This window comes from Mustela lutreola, chromosome 12 (genome assembly GCF_030435805.1).
Source record: "Mustela lutreola isolate mMusLut2 chromosome 12, mMusLut2.pri, whole genome shotgun sequence".
NCBI lineage: Eukaryota > Metazoa > Chordata > Mammalia > Carnivora > Mustelidae > Mustela > Mustela lutreola.
In genome coordinates, this window is record NC_081301.1 from 13,852,024 (window position 1) to 13,874,409 (window position 22,386).

Sequence of the window (22,386 nt, forward strand, 5' to 3'; positions counted from 1 at the left end):
CAAATGAAAGCCAGACTATGCAAGACACAGGAGATGTTTATCAGGGAGAAGGTGGAGGACAGAGAGAAGGACGCTGCACAATTACGTTTCTCTCTCCCCAGTTGTCTTTACAGAGCAGAGCGGTACTGTCTCTGGATTTAATTTAGAATACTCATTACTGCTAATAGTTATCTGCAAACCACCAGTGACCAATTGAAGAAATGACTTGTCAGATCTCTAATGGAAACAAGTAATTTCCGAGCTTTGAGTTGTTCTAATTTCAACTGTACAACCCGATCTATGCTGTGGGGTCTGGGGCCTCAAACAAATGAGATTTGATTATTCCACATCGTGTATAATTAAAACGTGCTCTGGTATTAAATGGCTGTTGCTGTTTTATCATAAGAGTAATAATAGCTGCTGTTTATTGAGCTCTGGCTCTGAGCTGGGCACGTTAAATGTTCAGCTCTTCACGTGTGTTCCTTTAATATAAGAGCTGCTCCGCAAGATACAGAGTTATTTAATTTTTGAAGGGCACCATTTTGAATTTTATTTCTAGATGGAAAAACTTAACAGAATCTTGGAATGGTGGTTTCACACTTAATCGTGTGCCTTTTGAATGGGAAGGAATCTGAGAATTGAGTCCAACCCTCGTTCTGTAGGTAGGAGACAGCGAGGCCCAGCATGTGACATGAAGAGCTGCTCTGGGAGGCTGTCTGTGCCACCTGGGGGCCCGGCCTCTGGAGCCGGCTGCCTGTGGGGGGACCTTGGGCCGGTCCCGTCATCTCTCTGTCCTTTGTCTCTGCCATGAGCACAATCACAGTTTCTGCTGCTTCGGGCTGCAGTGAGGGCGGAGCGGGCGTGTGCGTGTGAGGCGTGGGGAGGCCAGACACCGAGTTCCTTCTTTGTGTCAGCTCTTTCTCCTCACCGTCATGTCGTCCGTCCGCTCTTCTTTTCCTTAACTCTGTCACGGACTTAAGTCTCCCTTCCCTAGATGGGTTCCCGAGGACCTAAACATTGTTTTTCTTGAAGGTGAGAGGGAGCCTTCTATGCTGATAGGTTTTAGGATTTATGTTTTTTCTTTATGACTGAGGTCCTTCGGCTGCTGTTCGGTTTTTATGGCATTAATATTTTTTATTGTAGCATTTTCCAGAGCAAATTCTGCTGTTGAAATGGAAATGACCACAGTGTTCTCAGCGTCTCCCTTTCAAGTCTTTATGAGTCACTGAAATGTTCCATTTGGCCTGAGCTGCGAAGTGCATGATCTCTGTGTGGAGGTGGTCTGAACTTTCTGTGGGATGCTTATAGGAAATGCTTTTGGCATTGAATGCTAATTTTAAAGTTAGCATGCATGTTAAGGAGGGGTTGGAATACTTTTGATTTAAAGGGAAACTCAGGCTTCCTAATACTTTTGATTTAAAGGGAAACTCAGGCTTCCTCTTATGCTAGTCTCAAATGCTGGGAAACTGAGCGTCAGGGTCTGTTAGCTAATGTCTCGCAAGACATCAGCCTCCTGGTTTTGGTCAGAGTTCATCCATTCATTGACAGATATTTTGAATATATGCCCTGTGCCAGGCTGTGTGCCCGGGACTAGGGAGTCTGCAGTAGATGAAGACCAGGCCCAGGTAGGCATCCCTGTCACAGGCTGGTTGGGGAGATGGATTGGGAAACAGTGCAGTGACAGAGGTAAGTTCAGAGTGCTGTGGGGGACAGAGGAGGGCTCTGAACCTGGCCTGGGGGATTCAGGGAAGCCTCCCTGGAGGAAGCATCCCTCCAGTTGGGTCATCAGGGACAAGGAGGCATTAGCCAAGGTGAGAGACTAGGAGAGCATCCCAGGCACAGGGACTCAATGTGGGCAAGGGCAGCACAGGAGTGCTGGGCTCAAGGGGTTTAGGGGATTGTAAGCTCCCTCTGGCTGGAAGGGGGCCATGTCCGGGATCCTGAGACAAGTAAGCCACCAAAGAAGGCAGGGGTTGGGGGTCTTGTGTGTTACACTGCTTTGGTTGACCTTTGTCTTGAAGATGAAGGGTTGCTGGTGGTAGATGTTAATCTGGGAGGGAAATGACCAGAATTGTGCTTTTAAAAGCCCCTGGGGTTGGTGCTGGGAGGAGGGAACAGCCAGCCTGGTGGTGGGCTGTCAGTGAAGGGCTGCTGCGAGGGTGATGCTGGAGCCCAGGATGTGGTCAGGAGGGGTCAGAAAGCGGGCAGGGTCCCAAATCTGGGGGAGCTCCTCCTGTCCCTTCGTTGGACACGCAGGTGCTCTGCAGCCCAGGGAGGGCACAGACTTACCCAGGCTGGGAAGCAGGTCTACACAGGCAGATCTTTCCTTACTCCAGCATGTGAAAGCCACTTTCCTTCTTTTGGGTCTTTCAACTGGTGGTCTCTTGTCTCAGAGCTCATTAGCTGAGGCTGTACTCACCGATAGGGCAGGCCTTAGGGGAGAAGGCTGTCCAGTCAGCTTGGTCTTCGGTAGGAGCCTGTCTCACTGGTCCTTTCTAGCTGAGAGTGTAGTGGGGGCTCCTGACCTGAGGAGGCCTGGCAGAGGCAGCGTTTAGTAAAGGATTATGCTGTTGTGGTGAGACCTGTTCTGGATGTTAGAGTCAATCGATTTTTCTCTCTCGCTCTCAGAATTTTTCGGGTGATTAGGGAAGGCCCAGAACCTGGATCAGCGTAAATGTTCATGTTGCTATCTTTATCTGTACATGGAAAGTTTGAATTCTGGCTTTTCCTGTGGCTTCTAGACAGAGAATGACATGGGTAGCTTTCCATTTCAGTTAATACAGTGGATAGTATTATTTAATGACCAGCTGTTCACAAAGACTTGTATTAAAAGGGAGGGCTAGAAACTTAGTTCACATAATCTCTTCCTGCGGGTCATCCCAGGTGGTTTCTAATTTTTCACCTTTTTTTAAAAAGGTTTTATTTATTTATATGACAGAGAGAGAGAGATCACAAGTAGGAAGAGAGGCAGGCAGAAAGAGAGGGGGAAGCAGGCTCCCTGCTGAGCAGAGAGCCCAATGCGGGACTTGATCCCAGGACCCCGGGATCATGGCCTGAGCCAAAGGCAGGGGCTTTAACCCACTGAGCCACTCAGGCGCCCCTGACTTTTTCACTCTTACGAAGCTTCGATGAGTATCCTTGTGCGTATATCATTTTACGGTTCCAAGATGAGGTCCTTAGGGTAAATTCTGCAGCTCTTGTCTCACAACCACCTGCCCTGAGGTGCTGGTGTTCTTGTATCTGGGCCTTTAGTCCCTTCTGTTGGCAATTCCTGGTCTCAGCTGAGGCAGTTGGTCAGATTTAGTGTTTTACCTAGGAGGTTTGCATCACTAGATTTGTTCTGTGACCTGTCTATGGTGAGTTACTTATCCCCAGAGAAGAGATGCCCTTGTCCTCCACCCCATCCCGTAGGCCCTGCCTGGGAAGCTTTTCATGCTCCGTGGTGTTCGTATATGACATGGACTGGAGAATGACCAGGAGAGGGCTTTAGGTCTTGCTCTGCCACTAACTGACCTATGAGCTCGGTTAAGTCATTTCGAGAAGCCCATCTGTAAAGTGGGGCCGGTACTGTCTTTTGAGTCAGAGTAGTCCTGAGGGTTTGGGAAGCATCTCATGGGATGCCTGGCACATGGTGGGTATATAAATGCTGGTGTGTCCATTCTAATCTGAGGACTGTTTATCACAGCCAACTCCCTCGGTTCTGGGGACATTGATAGGTCCCAGCAATGTTCAGTTTCTCTTGATCCATCTGTGAAATTTTTTTGATCTTGGAATGAAATCCTTAACTTCTCGCCATGGTCCACAAGACCCTGCCCTGTGTGATGGGCTCGTCCTGCACTGCTGAGGTCAGCACCTGCCTGTCTCCATTATGCCCTGTGCTCGGCCGCACGGGCTGCTCTCACTAACCCATGTGGGTAGGGCCTTCTCACGTGCTCCTCCCTCTGCCTGGAATCCCCTTTCTCCCTATCCTTGAACGGCAGGCCCCTGCCCTTCATGTCCCAGCTTTAATGTGACCTCGTTAGACAGGCTGTCCCTAACTCCTTCCCCAAATTGCCAGAGACCTCCATTATTCTCTCTGATAGCAGGCACTCAGCACCCGGCCTTTTCCACTCCGGATCTTACAATTGTTTGTAATTACATGTCTTGTTTATGTACTTGCTTAACATGTGTCTTTCTACTCTCTCCCTGGTTCTCAGCAAACCTAACAGGATGGTGGGTGCTCAATAAATGTTTGTTAACTAAATGAATGTATGACCTTATATAAGAAACCAGATCTGTAAATTTTGGTTGCTTTGTCTGTGACATGGGTAAATAATTTCTGTCACGTGCGGTTGTGATGAAGATGAAGTTAACGGACGCCGGGACAGCTCCTGGGGCCTTAAGCCTGCGGTGGGGTGGGGGCTGCTGTTGTTGAGATAGTGGCTAAGACTGGTAGTTGGAGCAGGCTGGAGTTTGTGATTGGGGTGGGGCCACGCTGGGTTATAGTAGAGCAATCAGTAATGCAGGCAGGTGAGGCTAAGAAGGGAGAACAAGGGGTGTGATTCGAGCAAGGCAGGAGACCAAGAACTGTGTGGGAGGCGGGTCAGTGGACGGCGTTCAGGATGGTCTGTAGCTGGCCAAGTGGGGTTGTGGCCGCTGTCCTTGGTGCTGGCTGTGTTCCAGATGGGACTTGGCAGCACCCAGGGCTGTGGGACTCAAGTTTGACTTGTGGCTGGTGGGCTGTCTGGTCAGTGTTAAGTGCAGGGTTCACCCTTGCTTACGGCTCGTCCTTGGCCTCCTGCTTACCAGATTGAATGCTGTATGTTCTCACACCTCTGCACGTCCTGCCCGTGCCCTCCAGAACCTGGCCAGATGGCGGGCTGGGCAGTGTAAATTTTTACAATCTTTTTGAAGGCCATTTGGAAAGAGATTTTGATAGTCATAAAAATAGTATTACTCTTGAGCTCAGTAATCTGTTTGGGGGAAATTTGTCCTAGGAAACAACCCAGTGGAAGGAAAAAGCTCTGTGTGTGAAGCTGTTTGTTGCCACATTGTGTACCATTGTGAAGAAATAGAAACAAGGGAATTGTGTTTTACATTTTTTATCTCTTTGTCTTGCAACAAGTTCCTGAGGAAGGTGTTTCACAGATGAGGTTGGAGAGCTCACATGACTTGCCTGTGAGCATGGTGTGTTGAGAAACTAAAAGAGGCAAATTTAAAACTGGTCTTTTTGATTGTAAAGCCTGTCCGCTTTCCAGGAGACCCACTGAAACCATAATCTCTCAGTAGAGGAATGGCCAAGTAGTTGGCTGTGAGCCAGTGCAGTGGAACCTAGGGTGGTTATCTCACCTGATAATTATGAATAATTCTACAACAACATAAAAAATATGTACGACAGACCAGCAGGCTGAAAAAAACATAAAAAGATTGGTTTTGTAATGTAGTTATATTCCAAGTGTTGTTTGGGGCTCAGTTTTTAAATTCTGTTATGGCTACAGTATTGTTTGTGAATAAACAGATGTTTGCCTAGTAACGGTTTTCGTGATTTAAAGACACGAGGGAGAGAATTGGAATCAGAAACCGATTCCAAAGTGTCCTCCTCATTTTACAAACCTCGCTTAGCTGCTGCTGGCAGAATGATCTCACATATTGTATTTTTGAGCAGAGGTGAACTTTGGGCAGCAAGAGGTCATGGTTTTTGTGATGTCTAGGTGAGTGGCCTAACAGTTTTTGGACTTTCAAAGAGCATAGAAAAACTGATGATGGCCCAAAGATCTGTTTATCGAGGGCTTGAGTGAGACATGGGTTCCTTTGAAAGCTGTCCTCTGTTTTCTGCCTGCAAGATAACTCCTATCATTGTCACAACACTCCCATGAGGTAACTGATTTTTATCCTTATTTATGGATGAGCCAGCAGTGCCTCAAAGATGTTAAATAAGTTTCCCAAGGTCACATGGCTCACAAGTGGTAGCACTGGGAGGTCAGTCTTTTTCCAGTGACCTGAGAAAAGAGCCCTTTGCTCTTTGAAGGGCCTTGCTCTTTGCCCTTGTTGCCTTGAATCCAAAGATGACCTGGTGGGGTGAGCTTCAGCTCTGAGTGCCCAGACTCTTGCAGGCCACTGAAACTGATCACCAGAGTTAGGTGCCTTGCTCAGATTTTAGTAGAGGTGGGCCGAGGTGGAGTTGCCCTGGTTCTTTTTTATGTTGTTGGCTTTTGTTTTTCTTCCCTTCCTGATGGAGCTCTAGGCTAGGCAAGCTTTTGACGGGGAGTGGGAGGAAGCCAGAGTGACAGCAGCTTCTTCAGAGTCTGTCCTGCTGCTGAGCTGGGGCCTCTTTCCAGCTTTGGAAAGCACCACCCATCATCATGTTGGGAGGTTTCCCATTTCAGACGACTGCAGTTCCACAGTCCTGGGGTTCCAAGGGCTGGGATGTGGCAAAGTACAGCTCATGTATTAGCTTATGTTTCAGCATTAAGTTTCTAAGTCATATTTGGTGGGTTTTATTTTGGGGGTGTTTGTTCCTACTATATGGTAAGCTGTTTTCAGTTTTTCCAGCTCAAGGTTTTTTTTCCCCCCGACTTCTTATTGAATTTGATTCTCTTAAAGGGAAAAATACAAATGAGAAGATTATTAATATATTTTAAGCCCTTATGTCATGCTAGGTACAATACCAAAAATTCTAATTAATTTCTTTTAATCCTATAATCAGTCTCTGAGATAAGTATTCCTGTAATCTATAAAAAGGAATGGAGGCACACAGAAAAATGAACTTGACTGCGGTCATACACCTAACAGGGTGGTCTGGATTGTATTCACTCATCTGTTTATTTGCTCCTTTAATAAATGTTGATGCAGCAGCCACTGTGTTCCAGATACCGTGCTGACACCTCAAGGGAAACAGCTGTGAGCAGATAGCTGATGTCCCTGTCCTCCAGAAGTGGAATATAGTCCTATACTCAGAGTGAAAATGAATAATAGATGTGTAAATAAGTGAGTACAGATTGTAAAGAGTTCTGTGTTCAAGAGTGACGAGGTGGAGGTTGTAGAGACGGGGCCACTTTTGATGGGGTGGTTAGGATGGGCCTCTGAACTGTGATGAGAACACGGGACTGAAGCGGCCACCAAGTGCTGCCCGGAGAGCCAGGCGGCAGATGGGTTTGGTGCATTTGAGGACCAGAAAGGAGGCCAGTGAAGTGAGAACATGGTGTGTGAGGGACAGGATGATAGTGAGGCTGGAGAGGAGGCAGGGTGGTCAGATCATACAGGTCTCAGTACCCATGGCAGGGAGTTTAATTCTAAGAGCGATGGTCAAAAATCAATGGTGTGATGGGAACCAGATCTGAATCTGAAGTCTGTGGACTCTCCTTGTATCATATTGCCTTTGAGAAATTCTTCTTCTTCTTTTTTTTTTTTTTAGATTTTATTTATTTATTTGGCAGACAGAGGTCACAAGTAGGCAGAGAGGCAGGCAGAAGAGAGAGAGAGAGAGAGGAGGAAGCAGGCTCCCTGCCGAGCAGAGAGCCCGATGTGGGGCTCGATCCTAGAATCCTGGGATCATGACCTGAGCCAAAGGCAGAGGCTTCAACCCAAGAAGCCACCCAGGCGCCCCTCTTCTTCTTATATATATGTAGAGAGAACGTGTGTGCGTGCTCACCCGTGTGCGCAATTAAGTGGGCGATGGGCAGGGGGAGAAGGAGCAAGAATCTCAAGTAGACTCCCCAATGAGCGTGAAGCCCAACACAGGGCTCCATCCCACCATGCTGAGATCATGATTGGAGCTGAAACGGAGTCAGACGCTCAACTGACTGAGCCACCCAGATGCCCCAAGAAATTCCTAAATGTATCCACCCATCCAGTCAGGCAGCCACTGGGTATTTAGTAACTGTCTCTTAAGTTTCAGACGAGAACGTATAAGGTGAGCGTGGCTCCCAATCTCTTGGAGATGGCTTGGTTGGGAGGGAGACAAACCATAAGTGACTCTTAATCTCACAAAACAAACTGAGGGTTGCCGGGGGGAGGGGGTTGGGGAGAAGGGGGTGGGATTATGGACATTGGGGAGGGTATGTGATTTGGTGAGTGCTGTGAAGTGTGTAAACCTGGTGATTCACAGACCTGGGGATAAAAATATATGTATATAAAAAATATATGATTATAAAAAATAAAAAATTAAAAAAAAAAAAAAAAAAAAAGCAGGTTACCAGCTGGTGCAATGCAGTGTGATAACTGCTATTGTAAAGGAAGTAGAGGGTATGTGGAAACATGTAGAAGGGTCCCCAGTCCAGCGTAATGGGGCTAGTCAGGGAAAATCTTGTGGGGGAAGTGGTATTAAGTGGAGAACAGGGTTGGCGTTGTGGGAAAGATGGTGCCTCTAGTTGATTGTGTTCACTTGGGCCTATCTGTATTAACCTTGTCAAGGCTGATTGGCCTTTCTCTTGTTTTGTTTAAAACTCCTTTACCTATAAATAGGACAGATATTCTTTCAAGTGTTGTTAAGAATTGTAGCAATGTGTACAATGCAGGTATTCTAAGCAACCTCCATAAATATTTTATTGCTGGCTGTGTAATAGAATAAGGCTTCTCTTTATAGGAAGCATCTGGTGGGGTAGACTTTTTTGTTTCAATGTTTTATGTGCTGTTTCCTTAAAACATTTAAAGGGAGGCTTTAATGAACTTACCAATTGTTTCTTGTGCTGTTCTCGTTAGTGACAAAACAGAAAATGTAAGTGTTAACAAGAGGGCAAAGGACAGACAGTTTGATGCAGTCTGTTGAACGTTTTCTTTTATCCAGTCCAAAAAATATATATATATATATATATTTCTAAGATTTTATTTATTTGACAGACAGAGATCACAAGTAAGCAGAGAGGCAGGCAGAGAGAGAGAGAGGGGGAAGCAGGCTCCCTGCCAAAGCAGAGAGCCGGATGTGGGACTCAATCCCAGGACCCTGGGATCACGACCCGAGCCAAAGGCAGCGGCTTAACCCACTGAGCGACCCAGGTGCCCTGTCCGAAAAATATATTTATTGAAAAGTATTATATGCTCTAACCAATTATTTTTTTAAAATGCTGGACCCCTCCCCCACCCCCCGGAGATGTATTAACATTCGAGTATAGCTATTACTATTTTACTGTATTTCATTTTAGTTCTTTTAAAATCAACTTTATTGAAATATAATTAAAACGAGCAGAATTCACCAGTTTTAAGTGTTGGATGAGTTGTGACAAGTGTGTACTCCCTTGTAAGCTGTCATAATCAAAATACACATATATATATGTATAAAGCATATAAATATGTGTTTTTTTGGGTTTATGTCTGTACAGTTCTAGGCTAATATAGCCATCACCACAATTAGAATACAGAACATTCCATAATGCCAAAAAATTCCCTTGCGTTGTCTCTTTATGATCAAGCCCTCTCTTTACCCCAAACCTCTGGCAACTAGTGCTCTGGTCTCAGTCCCTATAATTTTGCTTTTTCCTGATGTCTTATAAATGGTATCATACAGTAACATAATCTTTTGAGGCTGACTTCATTCCCTTACCATAAGGTCTTTGAAATTCATTCATGTTGTTGTTTGTATCATAGTTACTGGGTATTAGTCCATCATACAGATACACACTTTATGTAGTCACCCTTTGAAGAACATTGGGTTCTTTCCAGGTTTTGGTGGCTCTTATTAAAGTTGTTGTAAACATTTGTGTACAGGTTTTTGGGGGAATGTAGGTTTTTATTCCTCTAGGGTAAGTACCTAGGAGTGGAATTGCTGAGTCATGCCCTAAGTGTAGATTTTTTTTTTTTTGGTGGGGAGGAGGTGTAAGGAACTGCTGAACTCTTAGGCAGTGGCTGTGCCATTTTTGTGTTCCCGTCTGGAGTTGGAAGATCCCGTTTGCTCCATGTCTTCAGCAGCATTTGGTGTTCTCAATTAAAAAAAAATTTTTTTTTAGCCATTTTTAACAGGTACTAAAACTCACTGTAGTTTTAATTTCTGTTTTCCTAATGACTGAAGATGTTGAAAATCTTTTCTTGTGATGATATGTCATCTGTATATCTTCTTCTGTGAAGTTCCTTTGAAAAATTTTGGCCTATTTTTTTTTTCTTTTTAATTAGATGGTTTTCTTATAATTACATTTTGGGAGTTATTTATGTATTCTAAATACTGTTCCTATGTTGGATTTGTGATTTGCATATATTTTCTCCCAGGAGGTAGCTTGTCTAATCATTTTCTTAACACTGTTTTTCAAAGCAAATGTTAGATTCTGACAAAGCTCAATTTATTGATCAAAAATTTTTTTAAAGTGGATCATGGCTTTGGGGTGTTAGATAAGATCTCTGCCTAGCTCTGGGTCCCAAGGATTTCTCCCATCTATTCTTCTAAAAGTTAGTTAATTTTATATTTTACATTTAGATCTATGATCTAATTTGAGTTAACTTTTATTTAAGGTATGATAGGTTGAGGCTCATTTTTTTTTGGAAATAGATGATGATGTCGAATCATCAGATCAGATTTATTATTTTGTAGATGGATGTCCAGTTGTTCCCATGGCATTTGTTGAAAATGAAAAGACTAGCCTTTCTCCAAATACAATTCTCCACTGAATTGTTATTTGCACTGTGAAAAATAGTAAAAGGAAAACCTTGTTTAGAAGGGAGTTAGAGGCCAGGAGAGGGAGCTTTCAGCCCTGTCACTTGTCAGTCTCTGAGCCTGCCGGAGGAGAAGCTCCTTGCTCATAGGTACTTAACTATCCCAGCAGGAGGAAGGAAGGTTTCTTATGCCTCGCAACAGCCCAGCCAATGAGAGACTGTCACCCAGGGAGAAGCCACCATACTTAGAGCTCCCAGTTTACCCCAGTGGACTTTTCAGCCCTTCCCGACTTATCCCTTTCCTGTGTAAAACAGCATTTCTTGCCTCTGTTCTCTGGACTGGCCTCTGGTTTTTCCACAGCTTGCTTGTCCTGGATTGCAATTCTCTGCTCTTCCTGAATAAACCCATCTTTTGCTGGTGGAAGAACTGGCAGTTTCATTTTTAAGGTTAATAGCAGCTTTTTCAAAAATCAATTAGCTGTAATTGTATGGGTCTATTTATGTAGTCTGCTTGATTGGATTCTCTTTCAAAGTTGTTTTCACCCATCTAGCTCTTTTACTGTTCCATATAAATTTTGTAATCAGCTTGTTTCTACCTACCAGAAATCCTGTGGGCATTTTGATTGGGATTATGTTAAATCTATAGATCAGTTTGGAGAGAATTGACATCTTTATTATATTGTCTTCCAATCCATGAATTTGGTAAATCTCTTCACTTATTTAGGTTCTTGATTTCTTCAGCATTTTGTGGTTTTAAGCATACGTAATGTTTTATCAGATTTATATTTATAAATTTACATTTTTTTTGGAGGTATTCTAAAATGGTGTTTAAAAAAGTTCAGTTTCCAGTTTTTTGTTTCTAGTTTATTGAAATATGCTTGGTATTTGCATATTGACTTTGCTAAACTCAGAATTCTGGGATCTTTTTTGTAGATTCCTTGCGATTTTCTATGTAGATAATCATATTGCCGTCAGATAAGGATGGGGTTTATTTCTTCCTTTCCAAACTGGATGCCTTTTATTCCTTTTCCCTCGCCTTATTACGCTGTCTAGGACTTCAAATGCAATGCTGAATAGGAATTGTGAGAGTGGATATCCTTTCCTTGTTCCCAGTGTTAGGGAAATAGCATTGCTTTTCATCTTTAATTAAATATGTTGTTTGTAAATGTATGGGTTTTTTTGTAGATGCTCTTTAGCAGATTAAGAAGTTTCCTTTAATTCCTAGTTTGCTGAGTATTTATCTTGAGTGGCTTGTTGGTTTTTATCAGATGCTTTTTGTGCATCTGTTGATATGATTATATATTTTTTCTTCTTAGTTTTTTAGTCTGGTAGATTACATGGATTGCCTTTTGAGTGTTGAGTTAGACGTATATTCCTGGGATAAATCCCACTCATGATGTATTAATCTGCTTTTTCAATTTGCTAAAATTAATTGAGGATTTTCCATCTCTATTCATGAATGACTTAGTCTATAGTTTTCTATAGACTATAGTAATGTTTTTTTTGTCTGGTATTGGTATTGGGGTAATGTTGCCCTCATAAAATGAAGTGGGAAAGTTCCCTTACCTTCCATTTTCTGCAAGAAATTGTGTAGAAATGGTATGATTTCTTCTTTAAATATTTGATAAAAATTGCTACTGAAATCATCTTGTTTCAGAATTATCTTTCCTGGAAGGGTTTTAATTACAAATTCAATTTTTAAAATAGATACAAGACTATTCTGGCTATCTGTTGCTTCTTTGGTGAATTTTGATAAATTGTGCTTTTCACAGAATTGGGTTATTTCATCCAAGTTGTCCAATTTATGTGCATAGAGTTGTATGCATTTTTCTCTTAATACCCCTCTGCTGTGGGAACTGTAGTGATAACCTCTCTTTTGTTCTTTGATATCGGTAACTTATGTCTTCTCTTTTTTTCTTCTCCAGTCTTGCCAGAGGTCTGTCAATTTCATTGATCATTTGAAAGAACCATCTTTTCAAGTAGGCTTTTTTCTGTTATCTTTCTGCTTTCCATTTTATTATTTTCTGCTCTTATGTTTAGTATATCTGTCATTTTGCTTGCTTGGGGCTTTTTTGCTCTTATTATAGCTTCTTAAGGTAGAAGCTTAGATTGTTGATTTGAAACCTTTCTTATTTTCTAACACATTTAATCATAGAAATTTTTCCCAGTCACCACTTTAACTGCACTCTACAAATTTTGATAATATTTGCATTTTTATTTAATTCAAAATATTTTCTGATTTCCTGTGAGACTTCCTCTCTGACCCATGGATTGTTTAGAAATGTGTTATTTAATTTCTAAGTATTTGGGGATTTTCCATTTTCTTTGTTATTGATTTCTAGCTCAAGTTTATTATGGTCAGAGAACATGGTTTGATTTCAGTTATTTAAATTTGTAAGCTTTGTTTTACGACCCATGGTATCTGCGGGCGTATCCATGAACAAGCAAAGTGAACCTATGGAAAAGTTGCAAAATTGCCCAACAACCAACCGTATATACTGTGTCTAGGTTCATCAATTAATATTTTGCTTCATTTGCTTTCTCCTCTCTTTCTATTCCTTCTTACTTGTTAGAGTTAAGTGCAGACATCATGACAGCATCCTTAAGTACAGAGCATGTATTTCTTACTTAGGACATTCTCCTGCAAAATCATAATACTGTTACCCAATACAAAGTTGTTACTCAGATTCCCCCACTTAGCCTCATGAAGCTTTTTTCTTTTTTTTTAAAATTCAAGATTTATTGTATGTTTTCATTGCACTTAGTAATCATGCCTCCATTACTTCTATTTATTAAAAAGAATTCCCCAACCATTTTTGCCTTAAGATTGTTGTTAAGATTTTTGAAGGGGCACCTGGATGGCTCAGTTGTTAAGCATCTGGCTTTGGCTCAGGTCATGATCCCGGGGTCCTGGGATCGAGCCCCACATCCGCTCCCTGCTCAGCGGGAAACTTGTTTCTCCCTTTCCCACTCCCCTGCTTGTGTTCCCTCTCCTGCTTATCTCTCTCTGTCAAATAGATAAATTAAAATCTTAAAAAAAAAAAAAAAGATTTTTGAAGAGTTCAGGCCTATTATTTTGCTAATATCCTTATATTTGGCTTTGTCTGATGGACTCCTTAATTGGGTGCAGGCTCAAAGTTGTGGGCAGGAACATTTTAAATGAAGTTGCTGCTTTCAGTGCTTTATTTCAGGAAGCACGGCACGTCAGTTTGTCCTACTACTTGTGATATTTAATATATTCCCTTGATTGAGGTGATGTCTACTGGATTCCTAAATTGTACCAATACCAGGGCACCCAGGTGGCTCAGTCTGTTAAGCATTGGACTCTTGATTTCAGCTCAGGTCGTGATCACAGGGTTGTGGGATTGAGCCCTGTGTTGGGCTCTGTGCTCAGCGGGGAGTCTGCTTGAGATTCTTTCCTTCCCCCTCCTCCCTCTCCCCATGCATGCCCATGTTCTGTGTCTCTCTCAAATAAGTAAATTTTAAAATAAATGAATAGTAATGGTAGCTTTTCCTTTTGTAATTAATAAGCCATTTTGGGGGCATTATCTTGAAGCTGGGTGAATATCCTTTTCTCCAGTGATCTTTTATCTGATGCTTTTAGTGCTGGTGATTCTTGCCTGAATCAGTTACTACTGTGGTGGTTGTATAATGGTGGTGTTCTTTTCCTTTTATCCTTGTACGTTTATTTACTGGATTTCTTTTGTAAAGAAGAGATTTGCCTCTTTCTTTCTATTTTCTTTTTCTTTTTTTCCTTACTTATTACCAATGTGGAGACATGAATTCTTTCCTGTCAGTATCATTCCAGTGCTCAGCTTGTCTTAAATTTGAGAACAACTTAAAATTGAGAACGACTTACTCCTGGGTTGGTACAGCTGCGGCAGAGGGAAATTTTCTGTAGGATTTAACATTTAAATCCTAACATTAAATCCTTAGGCCTTAGGCCTTAGGACCTGTGGGGGTTAATGCAGGTACCATGCTTTAGAGCTTGCTTTTCGATAACCCTTCTGTGCTTATTTTCCAGCAAATCACTGAATTGAAGAAAGAAAACTTTAATCTAAAGCTCCGCATCTATTTCCTGGAGGAAAGAATGCAACAGGAATTTGACGGCCCCACCGAGCACATCTATAAAACTGTGAGGTCCCACTTCTCACCGCCACCCCCAGTGTCTTTGCTCATAGTCCTTCCCAGCAGAAATTTGATTAATATTTGTTCTCAGAGTGAGCCTGAATAGACAGAGCTGCTTTCATTTAATTTGAATTGATTATGGGCAGCATAAAGACAATAGGATGACCTTAATATTAAGCAAAGAGATACAAGATTAATTTTAAGGGAATCTTTTCTCTCGTTTTAAAATCTGAATTCTGATTTACTGTCTTTATCTCCATTGCCTTTTTGTAATTATTTATAATTTAGACAAAAGCAGTGAAGTGGTGGAATGTCTTTGGAATCGCAGATTGCCGGTAACTGCTGTTACCAACTAACCCGTGTGACCATAGGCAGGACACCTCAGCTCCCTGGGCTTGCTTTCAGGGGGAAGTGATCATCCCTCTGTCACAGAGTTGTTGGTGTGGATTAGAATGAGATGACAGACGAGGAGCCCCAGCACACAGTCAGTGCTTGACAATTGTCACCATTGTCTTACCGAGCTTCCCTTGGCAGCCCAGGTTAGGACTGTCAGTTTTCTGTGCTGTGACTCTTCTGGATTCCTTGTGCGCTTGCTTGTAAACTGTCAGAAAAACGTCTGTTCCCTTCTAAAGTCTTGACCTGGGGGCCTCCGCCTGAGAGTGGAAAACAGAACTTGGCTTTCGTGAAAAGACATGAGTACGAGCAATATTTCAGTGCCCAGTTTTTGGCTTTCTCTAGTAGATTCGCCCTCGGCCTGGGAATTGGTCCATCTTTTCTCCTCTGAAGTTTGGACCAGTGGAAACTTTTGGAGGGAGAAAAGCACCTCTCCTTGAGTTTCAGCAGCTGAACTTAAATGGGCTTTTCTTGAAGAGGGATTGTTGTGCTTCTGAGCTTTTCCAAGAATTGAAAAGCCCCCTTGTGCCTTAAGACGGTTTTCTTTTTTCTGTAGTGTGGGGGTGGAAAGGCAGTGAGAATGTCTCCTTTTCTGGAAGGGAGTGAAGATGCAGTCACAATTTGAAGGAAAGGCCAATAGCCTAAAACATTTTCTATGTAAGTACGGTTACATACTTCTGGGCGATAAGGAGCCAAATTGTGTTAGTTGCTTGTTCTGTGTCAGGCACTGTCCTGGGCGTTGATACATTCATCATCTTATTTTAATTGTTGGGACAGCCCTGTGCAGTGGAGATTATCCTCATCTTACAGAAAAGGACACTGAAATTCAGAGATGATCAGTAACTTGCTTGGTGTCACATAGCTACTATGAGAGGTGGATTTTGCACATAGGCCTGCTGACCTTTTGTCCTATGCTGTTTAGCCTTTCTTCTTTTTACATGGCTTGAATAGATGACCTGATTTAACTGCGCTTTTATTTCAAGTTTTTGGATAAGTACATGGCTCGAAATTCAAAAGGCATCAGAGGAATACACTAAAAAGGCTTTCATCCACCCTTGTCTCCTAGTTCCCCAGATCTAACTGATGTTATTAATTATTTATGCAGAGGAATTTTATGTATATACAAGCGTGTGTGTGTGTGTATGTGTGTGCGTGTGTTTGTATAAATCCCCTTTCTACATAAACACAGGCACGTCCTGTTCTGCACCTTGCATTTTTCCTTAACACTATCTTGGATATCTTTCCTTAACCGTGGTTTGAGAGCTTCTTCGTTCTTTTTTATAATGGTATTCCATTTTCAGCTTGTACGGTGTCTTGATTTGGGGTTGGGAAACTTACTATCACATGCATGAATTTATAACTTGAGGAATTGGGCTTGAGAAAAATAGCCTAGAGGACACATGAGCCCTCCATCCTTTTAGATCCCTGGGTTGGGAGCTAGTTAGTTTGTCAGAAAGCAGTTTAGAATATCTGGTGTCAGTTCCCACACAGAAACCCTCTGCCCTTCCTGGAGCAGAAAAGGAACCCTCTGTCTGAAGGGTTTTCACAAAATGCAGTTGAAGACCAATGCACTGGCATGTAGCATCCTTTCTTCGAAGATCAGCTTCTTTTAGAAAAAGTTGGGCCTCACAGATGACTTGTTCAGCTCTTGTTGTTGACAGCGAAGAAAATCTTGAGCGCTGTCTGCCAGGCCCTTCTCATCTGTTAGCTCCTTTGCTCCCCACATCCCCTGTGTCAGGTGGGCTTGTGTCATTCCTTTGACGCTTGAGTGGCCTGAAAGGACACATTCTGCTTTTTTCCCTCCTGGACTTGTGCTTGCAAGGGCGAGTACAGGCTGGTGCTTCCGGTTTTGTGTTTGATGCTAGCGTGAAGCCAGGGCTTGTGTCTGCCTTGTTTACCATGGTGTCCCCAGTGCTGAGTGCCATGCTCAGCCTGTCCCAGGTGATGGGGATATGTCTGGGACATGACAGGAGAAATACACGAGCAGCTGCTGACTTAGGACAGTTTCCTCCTGGTAAAGAGGGGAGGGAGCGTTCGAATTCCTGTCCTCGTGAATGGATTGGTGTTCATTCCTGCTGACTTCTCATTCTGGGGTCCTCGTTGCCCCAGGGCTGCTTGGGAGAAAGATGGGAGGTGTGTCCCCCGAGATGGTAAATTTTCCTGGAAATGGGGCTTTTATTTAAAATAATATGCATGTATTATGGAGTAGAATATAAAATTGTTATGAATTATTAAAACCAAACAGGAGCAAGATCTCAGAGAAATCTTGGGTTTATAGCAACCCCGTTGCAAACTACACACTCAGACCCCAGTCTCTCCTACTTGAGCTCATCTGATATTCTGTCTGCAATACACTTGTGGACCAGTTTGGGCAGCTCGACCCTGCCCCTCTGTCTCACATTGCAGTCTGTTAGCCAGAGAGTCTGTCTTTGGATTCCCGCGTGAGTTAGAAGCCCACGGCCATGTGTGACTCCCCTCATCCCAGTCCGTTAGGAGAAGGGTGGTTGGTTGGAGAGCACCGTGGTGTCCCTTATAGACAGCTTGCCCCATGCAGTCATGGCTCTTTTGGATGAGCCGTGAGACCGTGAGATGCACTGATGTGACCTCCCAGTTATCCATCCACATGTTGTGGGGTTTTTTGTTTTTGTTTTTGTTTTTTTTTTTTTTTGAAGCTGTAACACATTCCCACTGCTGCAGCCCCCGCATGCATGATTGTAAACAACCAGAAGTAATTGCCTTGGAATGGTAAAAGCAAACTGCAGAATTGCTTGTAAATTTGCTTGGCGGAGGGCAAACAATTTTTAAATCAGCCTCACTTGTATGACATTTATGCCTCAGTGTTTGAATGCTCTGGCTGTTAGAAGCTTGGAAAATTTACATAATTGTTCCAAGTCTTGAGAAACCCAGGGCTTTCTTGTGAGACCACCAGTGTTTAATAATTCCCTTCTCCCTGTGCCCTGAGGCTAATGAGGTTTTGAATCTAGCACCTGCCTATTATAAGCATCATGTAAGTTAGTGTGTGCTGAAAGCGGTTTCCCCACTGCAGACGTTCAGGTGTTCCACATTTTACATTGTTTCTTTTCTTTCCTGCTCTTGACTGGAAGAACATCGAACTCAAGGTGGAAGTAGAGAGTCTGAAACGGGACCTCCAGGAGAGAGAGCAGCTGCTCATCAAAGCCTCGTGAGTACCTGTTGTCCTGTCACCTGCTTGCAGGGCGCTTGGGGTCCCAGTGGCGAAGGCTGAGTGGGTCAGTAGGACACAGCCGTGCACTTTCTAGGCCAGTTTGCTCTCTCTGGGCCCCAAGGATGCCAAGGAGGTGTTCGTTTTTATTTAATTAATTTTCAGCAAACTTTGAAGTGTAATATAATGGGGAAAACTATCCCATCTTAGGGGTACAGTGTGATGACTTTTCAGTAAGCAAACACAACTCATGGGGCACCATCCAGATAAACCAGAACATCACCAGTCCTCCGGGAGTCCCCTTTGTGCTCCCAGAACTTAGCCTTCTCCACCAGGATAACCACTGCGCTGACCACCGATAGCATCAGTTTAGTTCTGCCCGTTTCTGAACTTTATAGGAATGGAATCGTGCACTGTATACACACCCTTTTGTGCCTGGCCTCCTTCCTCAGCACTATATATGTGAGATCCATCCCTGTCCTGAATTCTAGCGGTAGCTCATTCATTTTCATTGCTGTGGAAGCTGGAGGGGCTCACAGGGGTCCTGAGTGAGGCTGGGGGGCAGAGGGTAGGGCTTTTTTTTCAGAATAACTAATTTCTGTATCTGTTCAGCGCACTGGGGTTTCTTGTAATATTTTATTTCAAAAAGGTGTCCTGCTTAAAACTAACCATTTGAAAACTGTTATTTCAGTTAATCACATAATTAATTTAAATATTTATTGATCAACAAGCCTAGCTTAAAGAATGCAGTCTATGACTTGATTGGTTATCCATCTATTCATAAATGCTTACTGCGTAATTGTGCTATATACTGCAGATCTGCAGAGCCCTCTTCTCGTGTCTGCAGCTCAGCAGAGCCCGGGGAGGTGTATAGCACGCCTGGAGTCTCATGGAGGCACAGGGACAGAGGGCGTCTGGGGGCCCAGGACCCCAAAATGTACAGAATTTTGCTTGGTGAGCATGGACTAAGACTTCCCAGGGCTGAGCCACCAAGGATGTGGCTGAAAGCTTAGGTGAAAACGCCTCATCTGTCACGGGAGCCAAGCTCTGGCGTGATGTGGTGGGCCAGGAGCATGGCACCTTCGGTTTAGGACGAGTGGCACTGCTCTGGGCCTGGCCCTGTGATTCCTTTCACTGCCATGCCGCTGGCCGCTGGAAGCTGGGCCGCTGCTGGCTCTTAAGACTAGAGGTTCCTGGGCTTCCCTGAGTTACGGCGGCCTTGCACATGTGGTATTTTCTGAACGAGTCAATGAATAAGTGAGTGATTGAACAAGTAAACTAGATTGATAAGTTTTTGTTTTTTTGGTTTCTGTTGCTATTTTGCTGCTATTCTTGTTTTCGTTTTGAAGCACAACATCTCTCTGGCAGGAAGTCAGATCGACTTTACCAAGTCGGAAGCCAGTAGGAGAGTTTGAACTTGGTTTTTTTTTTTTTTGTCCCCACCTGCTGCAGGTCGTGGCTAGGACTTGTTCACAGGCATGCACCTGCAGGAACCCAAACCCATGAAGACGATGCACTCTTTTCCATGCCACACACAGGGCCGAATGGTTTCAGGGCTCGTGCACGTGTTTCTGTGCATAGGTTCCCAGGTCACTGAAACAGACCTTTTTGGGTCTGATCAGTTTTATTAATTTATCCAGAAAATATTTATTAAGCAGCTGTTGTGTGCTGCCCTGGGGATGCATTGGTGATCCAGGTGGACACTTGGGGCTTAAGTTCTAGAAGGGGTGATGGCGAGAAAATACTTGGAATAGTCAGCGTTTGGATATGAAGTGGGAAAAGAGCTGTGAGAAAGGAGAGGAGCAACGGGTGCTGACAGAGTAGGAGCAGACCTGCAAACAGAGACGTGTGGCCAGGAAGGGGCCCCGAGGAGCCCGTAGGAATGAGCCGGTGCCCTTGCAGGTCTGAGGAAATATGGGAAGTCTGGGGGGCCTTCCCCTTGTTCTGGAGGGTCTTGAGGCCACAGCAGAGATTATCCCAAGATAAATGGAAAGCAGTCACGGGTTTCCAGCAGCGGACACAATGAGAGTTTAGTTTTGTGGAGGTCACTGTGGGTGCTGAGTGGGAAGTGATGGTCCACAGAGCACGAAGGGAGGCAGAGAGACCTTTAGGAGGCCGTCCAGGAGTTCAGGTGAGAGACTAGTGACGGAGGTGGACGGGTGGGTTAGAAGGACATTGGGTGAGCAGCGTCAGCAGGGCTTGGTAATGGCTGGGAAGGGCATGTCAGGGACGACTCCTAGGTTAGGACCCAAGATCCAGAGCTCTGTTTTTAAGAATGTTTGCAATGACTTACCCGTTCCAGCTCTCTCCACCAGCTCTTCATCCCACCGGCATAAGCTCACAGGCACTAAAAATGTTCTGTTCCTGCTGCTCTAGCTTTGGCCCGGCTGACACTTCTGCCTCTTGTCCTCTCCCAGTCTAGATGCCTTCCCTGTCACTTACCTGACACGGAGACTCATGGTGAATCCCGCGTGGCTGCCTGGAGCCTGCGTCTCAGACTCTTCCTGAGCTTCTCTGGTGTAGAAGCTCACTCCCATGTGTGTGCAGCACTTGGCTGGTTGTTGGTTTATTTATTTATTTATGTATTTTTAGAGGGGGGCAGGGGAGGGGCAGAGAGAGAGGGAGAGAGAGAATCTCAAGCAGGCTTCATGCCCAGCACGGAGCCTGGCACGGGGCTCGTCTCAACCCTGAGAGCATGACCTGAGCTGAAATCAAGAGTGGGACACTGAACCGACTGAGCCTCCCAGGGACCCCAGCACTTTACAGTTTATAAAACACTCTTGCTTCCATTTGCACGCCATCGTCCTGGGAGCTAGGCACATCTGGAGGAAGATCTCACTTTGGAGAGTCGGGGGTTTCGGCCTGGAGAAGGGAAGGACCGTGAGGAGCACCGCTTCAGCAGGGTGATGGAGGCTGGGATTCGAACACGAGCCCCTCACTTCTGGTCCAGCACTGGTTTCGTATTCTTTTTTTCTTTCCATGTGTGTGATTCTTGTGCCTCCAACATGACTCTTGTGTCATGACAAGAGTCTGTTCTCCTTTAGTGGAACATGGGGCTTCTCGCCCGTTCCTCCTTTGTGGGGCCTCTGTGTGCCTTGCCCGCCCTAAGACAAGCCCAGGGGCTGCCACATCCCAGCGAAGTGTGCCTTTCCCTCTACCCTCACTGCCCAGCACGTCCAAGTGTGTGTGGCACATTGTTGTGGTGGAAAAATAACCTTTATTAATGCCCTCAGCAACCTTTTACTACCCTTTCATGATGGTTGCTTTTTCAGAGGGCGGGGGCAGGTGGAAGATACGGGACCTGTCACAGGAAAAGCCCCTGCTTATTCTCAAGAACTATAATTAGAATGGAAAGACTCAAGGGAAAGTGTTGACAGTTAAAAGGGGGAAGCAGGGGTGGTATTTATAGAAAGTTCTTTTTTGTATCAGGGGAATGCTGGGTTAGACCACTTTGTCCTACCCTTGCCTCACCTTAGGCCTTGCTCTCTCTCTCTGTCGCTCTCTCTCTCATCTGTTGGCCCAGATTCTATAAGGAGAGACAGGGTAGGAGGAGTGAGCTGGCATTTATTGAGATCCTACTCTGCCCCAGACCCTGTGCCAGGCACTTGATATGCTTTATCAATTTCACAACAATGCTGTGAGGCAGCTGGGATTCCCATTTGAGTGTGGAGAAAACTGGGGCTCAGAGGAGTTCGGGGCCTGTCCAGGTTGGTACCAGAGGGTTGGGATGGGTCTGGCTCGGGAGCCCACTCTGTCTGTGGCAGAGTAAACATGTTTGTGTGCTGGCTTTTCACTGTTATATTTATCAGTTCCAATAAGGGGACATTAAAAACAAAAGCAGACATATTGTCGGGAGTAAATTTTATCTCTGTAGCTTTAAAACACAAACAAAAATAATAATTCCATTAGTAGAGGAAAATTGCACCGTACTGCTGAGTATAAATTTTATTGCTACAGTAACTGTAAAATACAAAGATGATAAATGAGAAGTTGGAACATTTATTATTGGGAATATATTTTATTGGTATAACTAAAATGCAAACAAACTGAATAATACTGGTACTTGTTAAAAATTGTAGTCCGCCTCTTGACAACGTATATGAGTCCAACTGTAAAACACCAAGGTTCGATCTGAGTCGACAGCAAGG

At 44.0% G+C, this 22,386-nt stretch overlaps 1 protein-coding gene across 5 annotated transcripts in view; it reads left to right on the forward strand.

Annotated features, from left to right (window-relative positions):
- CDK5RAP2 (CDK5 regulatory subunit associated protein 2) overlaps positions 1 to 22,386 on the forward strand; it is a 169,162-nt gene that overhangs the window by 15,162 nt on the left and 131,614 nt on the right. For 4 of the 5 annotated variants that reach the window (XM_059143514.1, XM_059143516.1, XM_059143517.1 and 1 more), the window contains exons 4-5: positions 14,561 to 14,671; positions 18,162 to 18,238. In XM_059143514.1, the coding sequence (XP_058999497.1) occupies positions 14,561 to 14,671; positions 18,162 to 18,238 (188 nt within the window). The remainder of the gene's footprint in view (positions 1 to 14,560; positions 14,672 to 18,161; positions 18,239 to 22,386) is intronic. The other variant, XM_059143515.1, reaches the window with a different exon arrangement.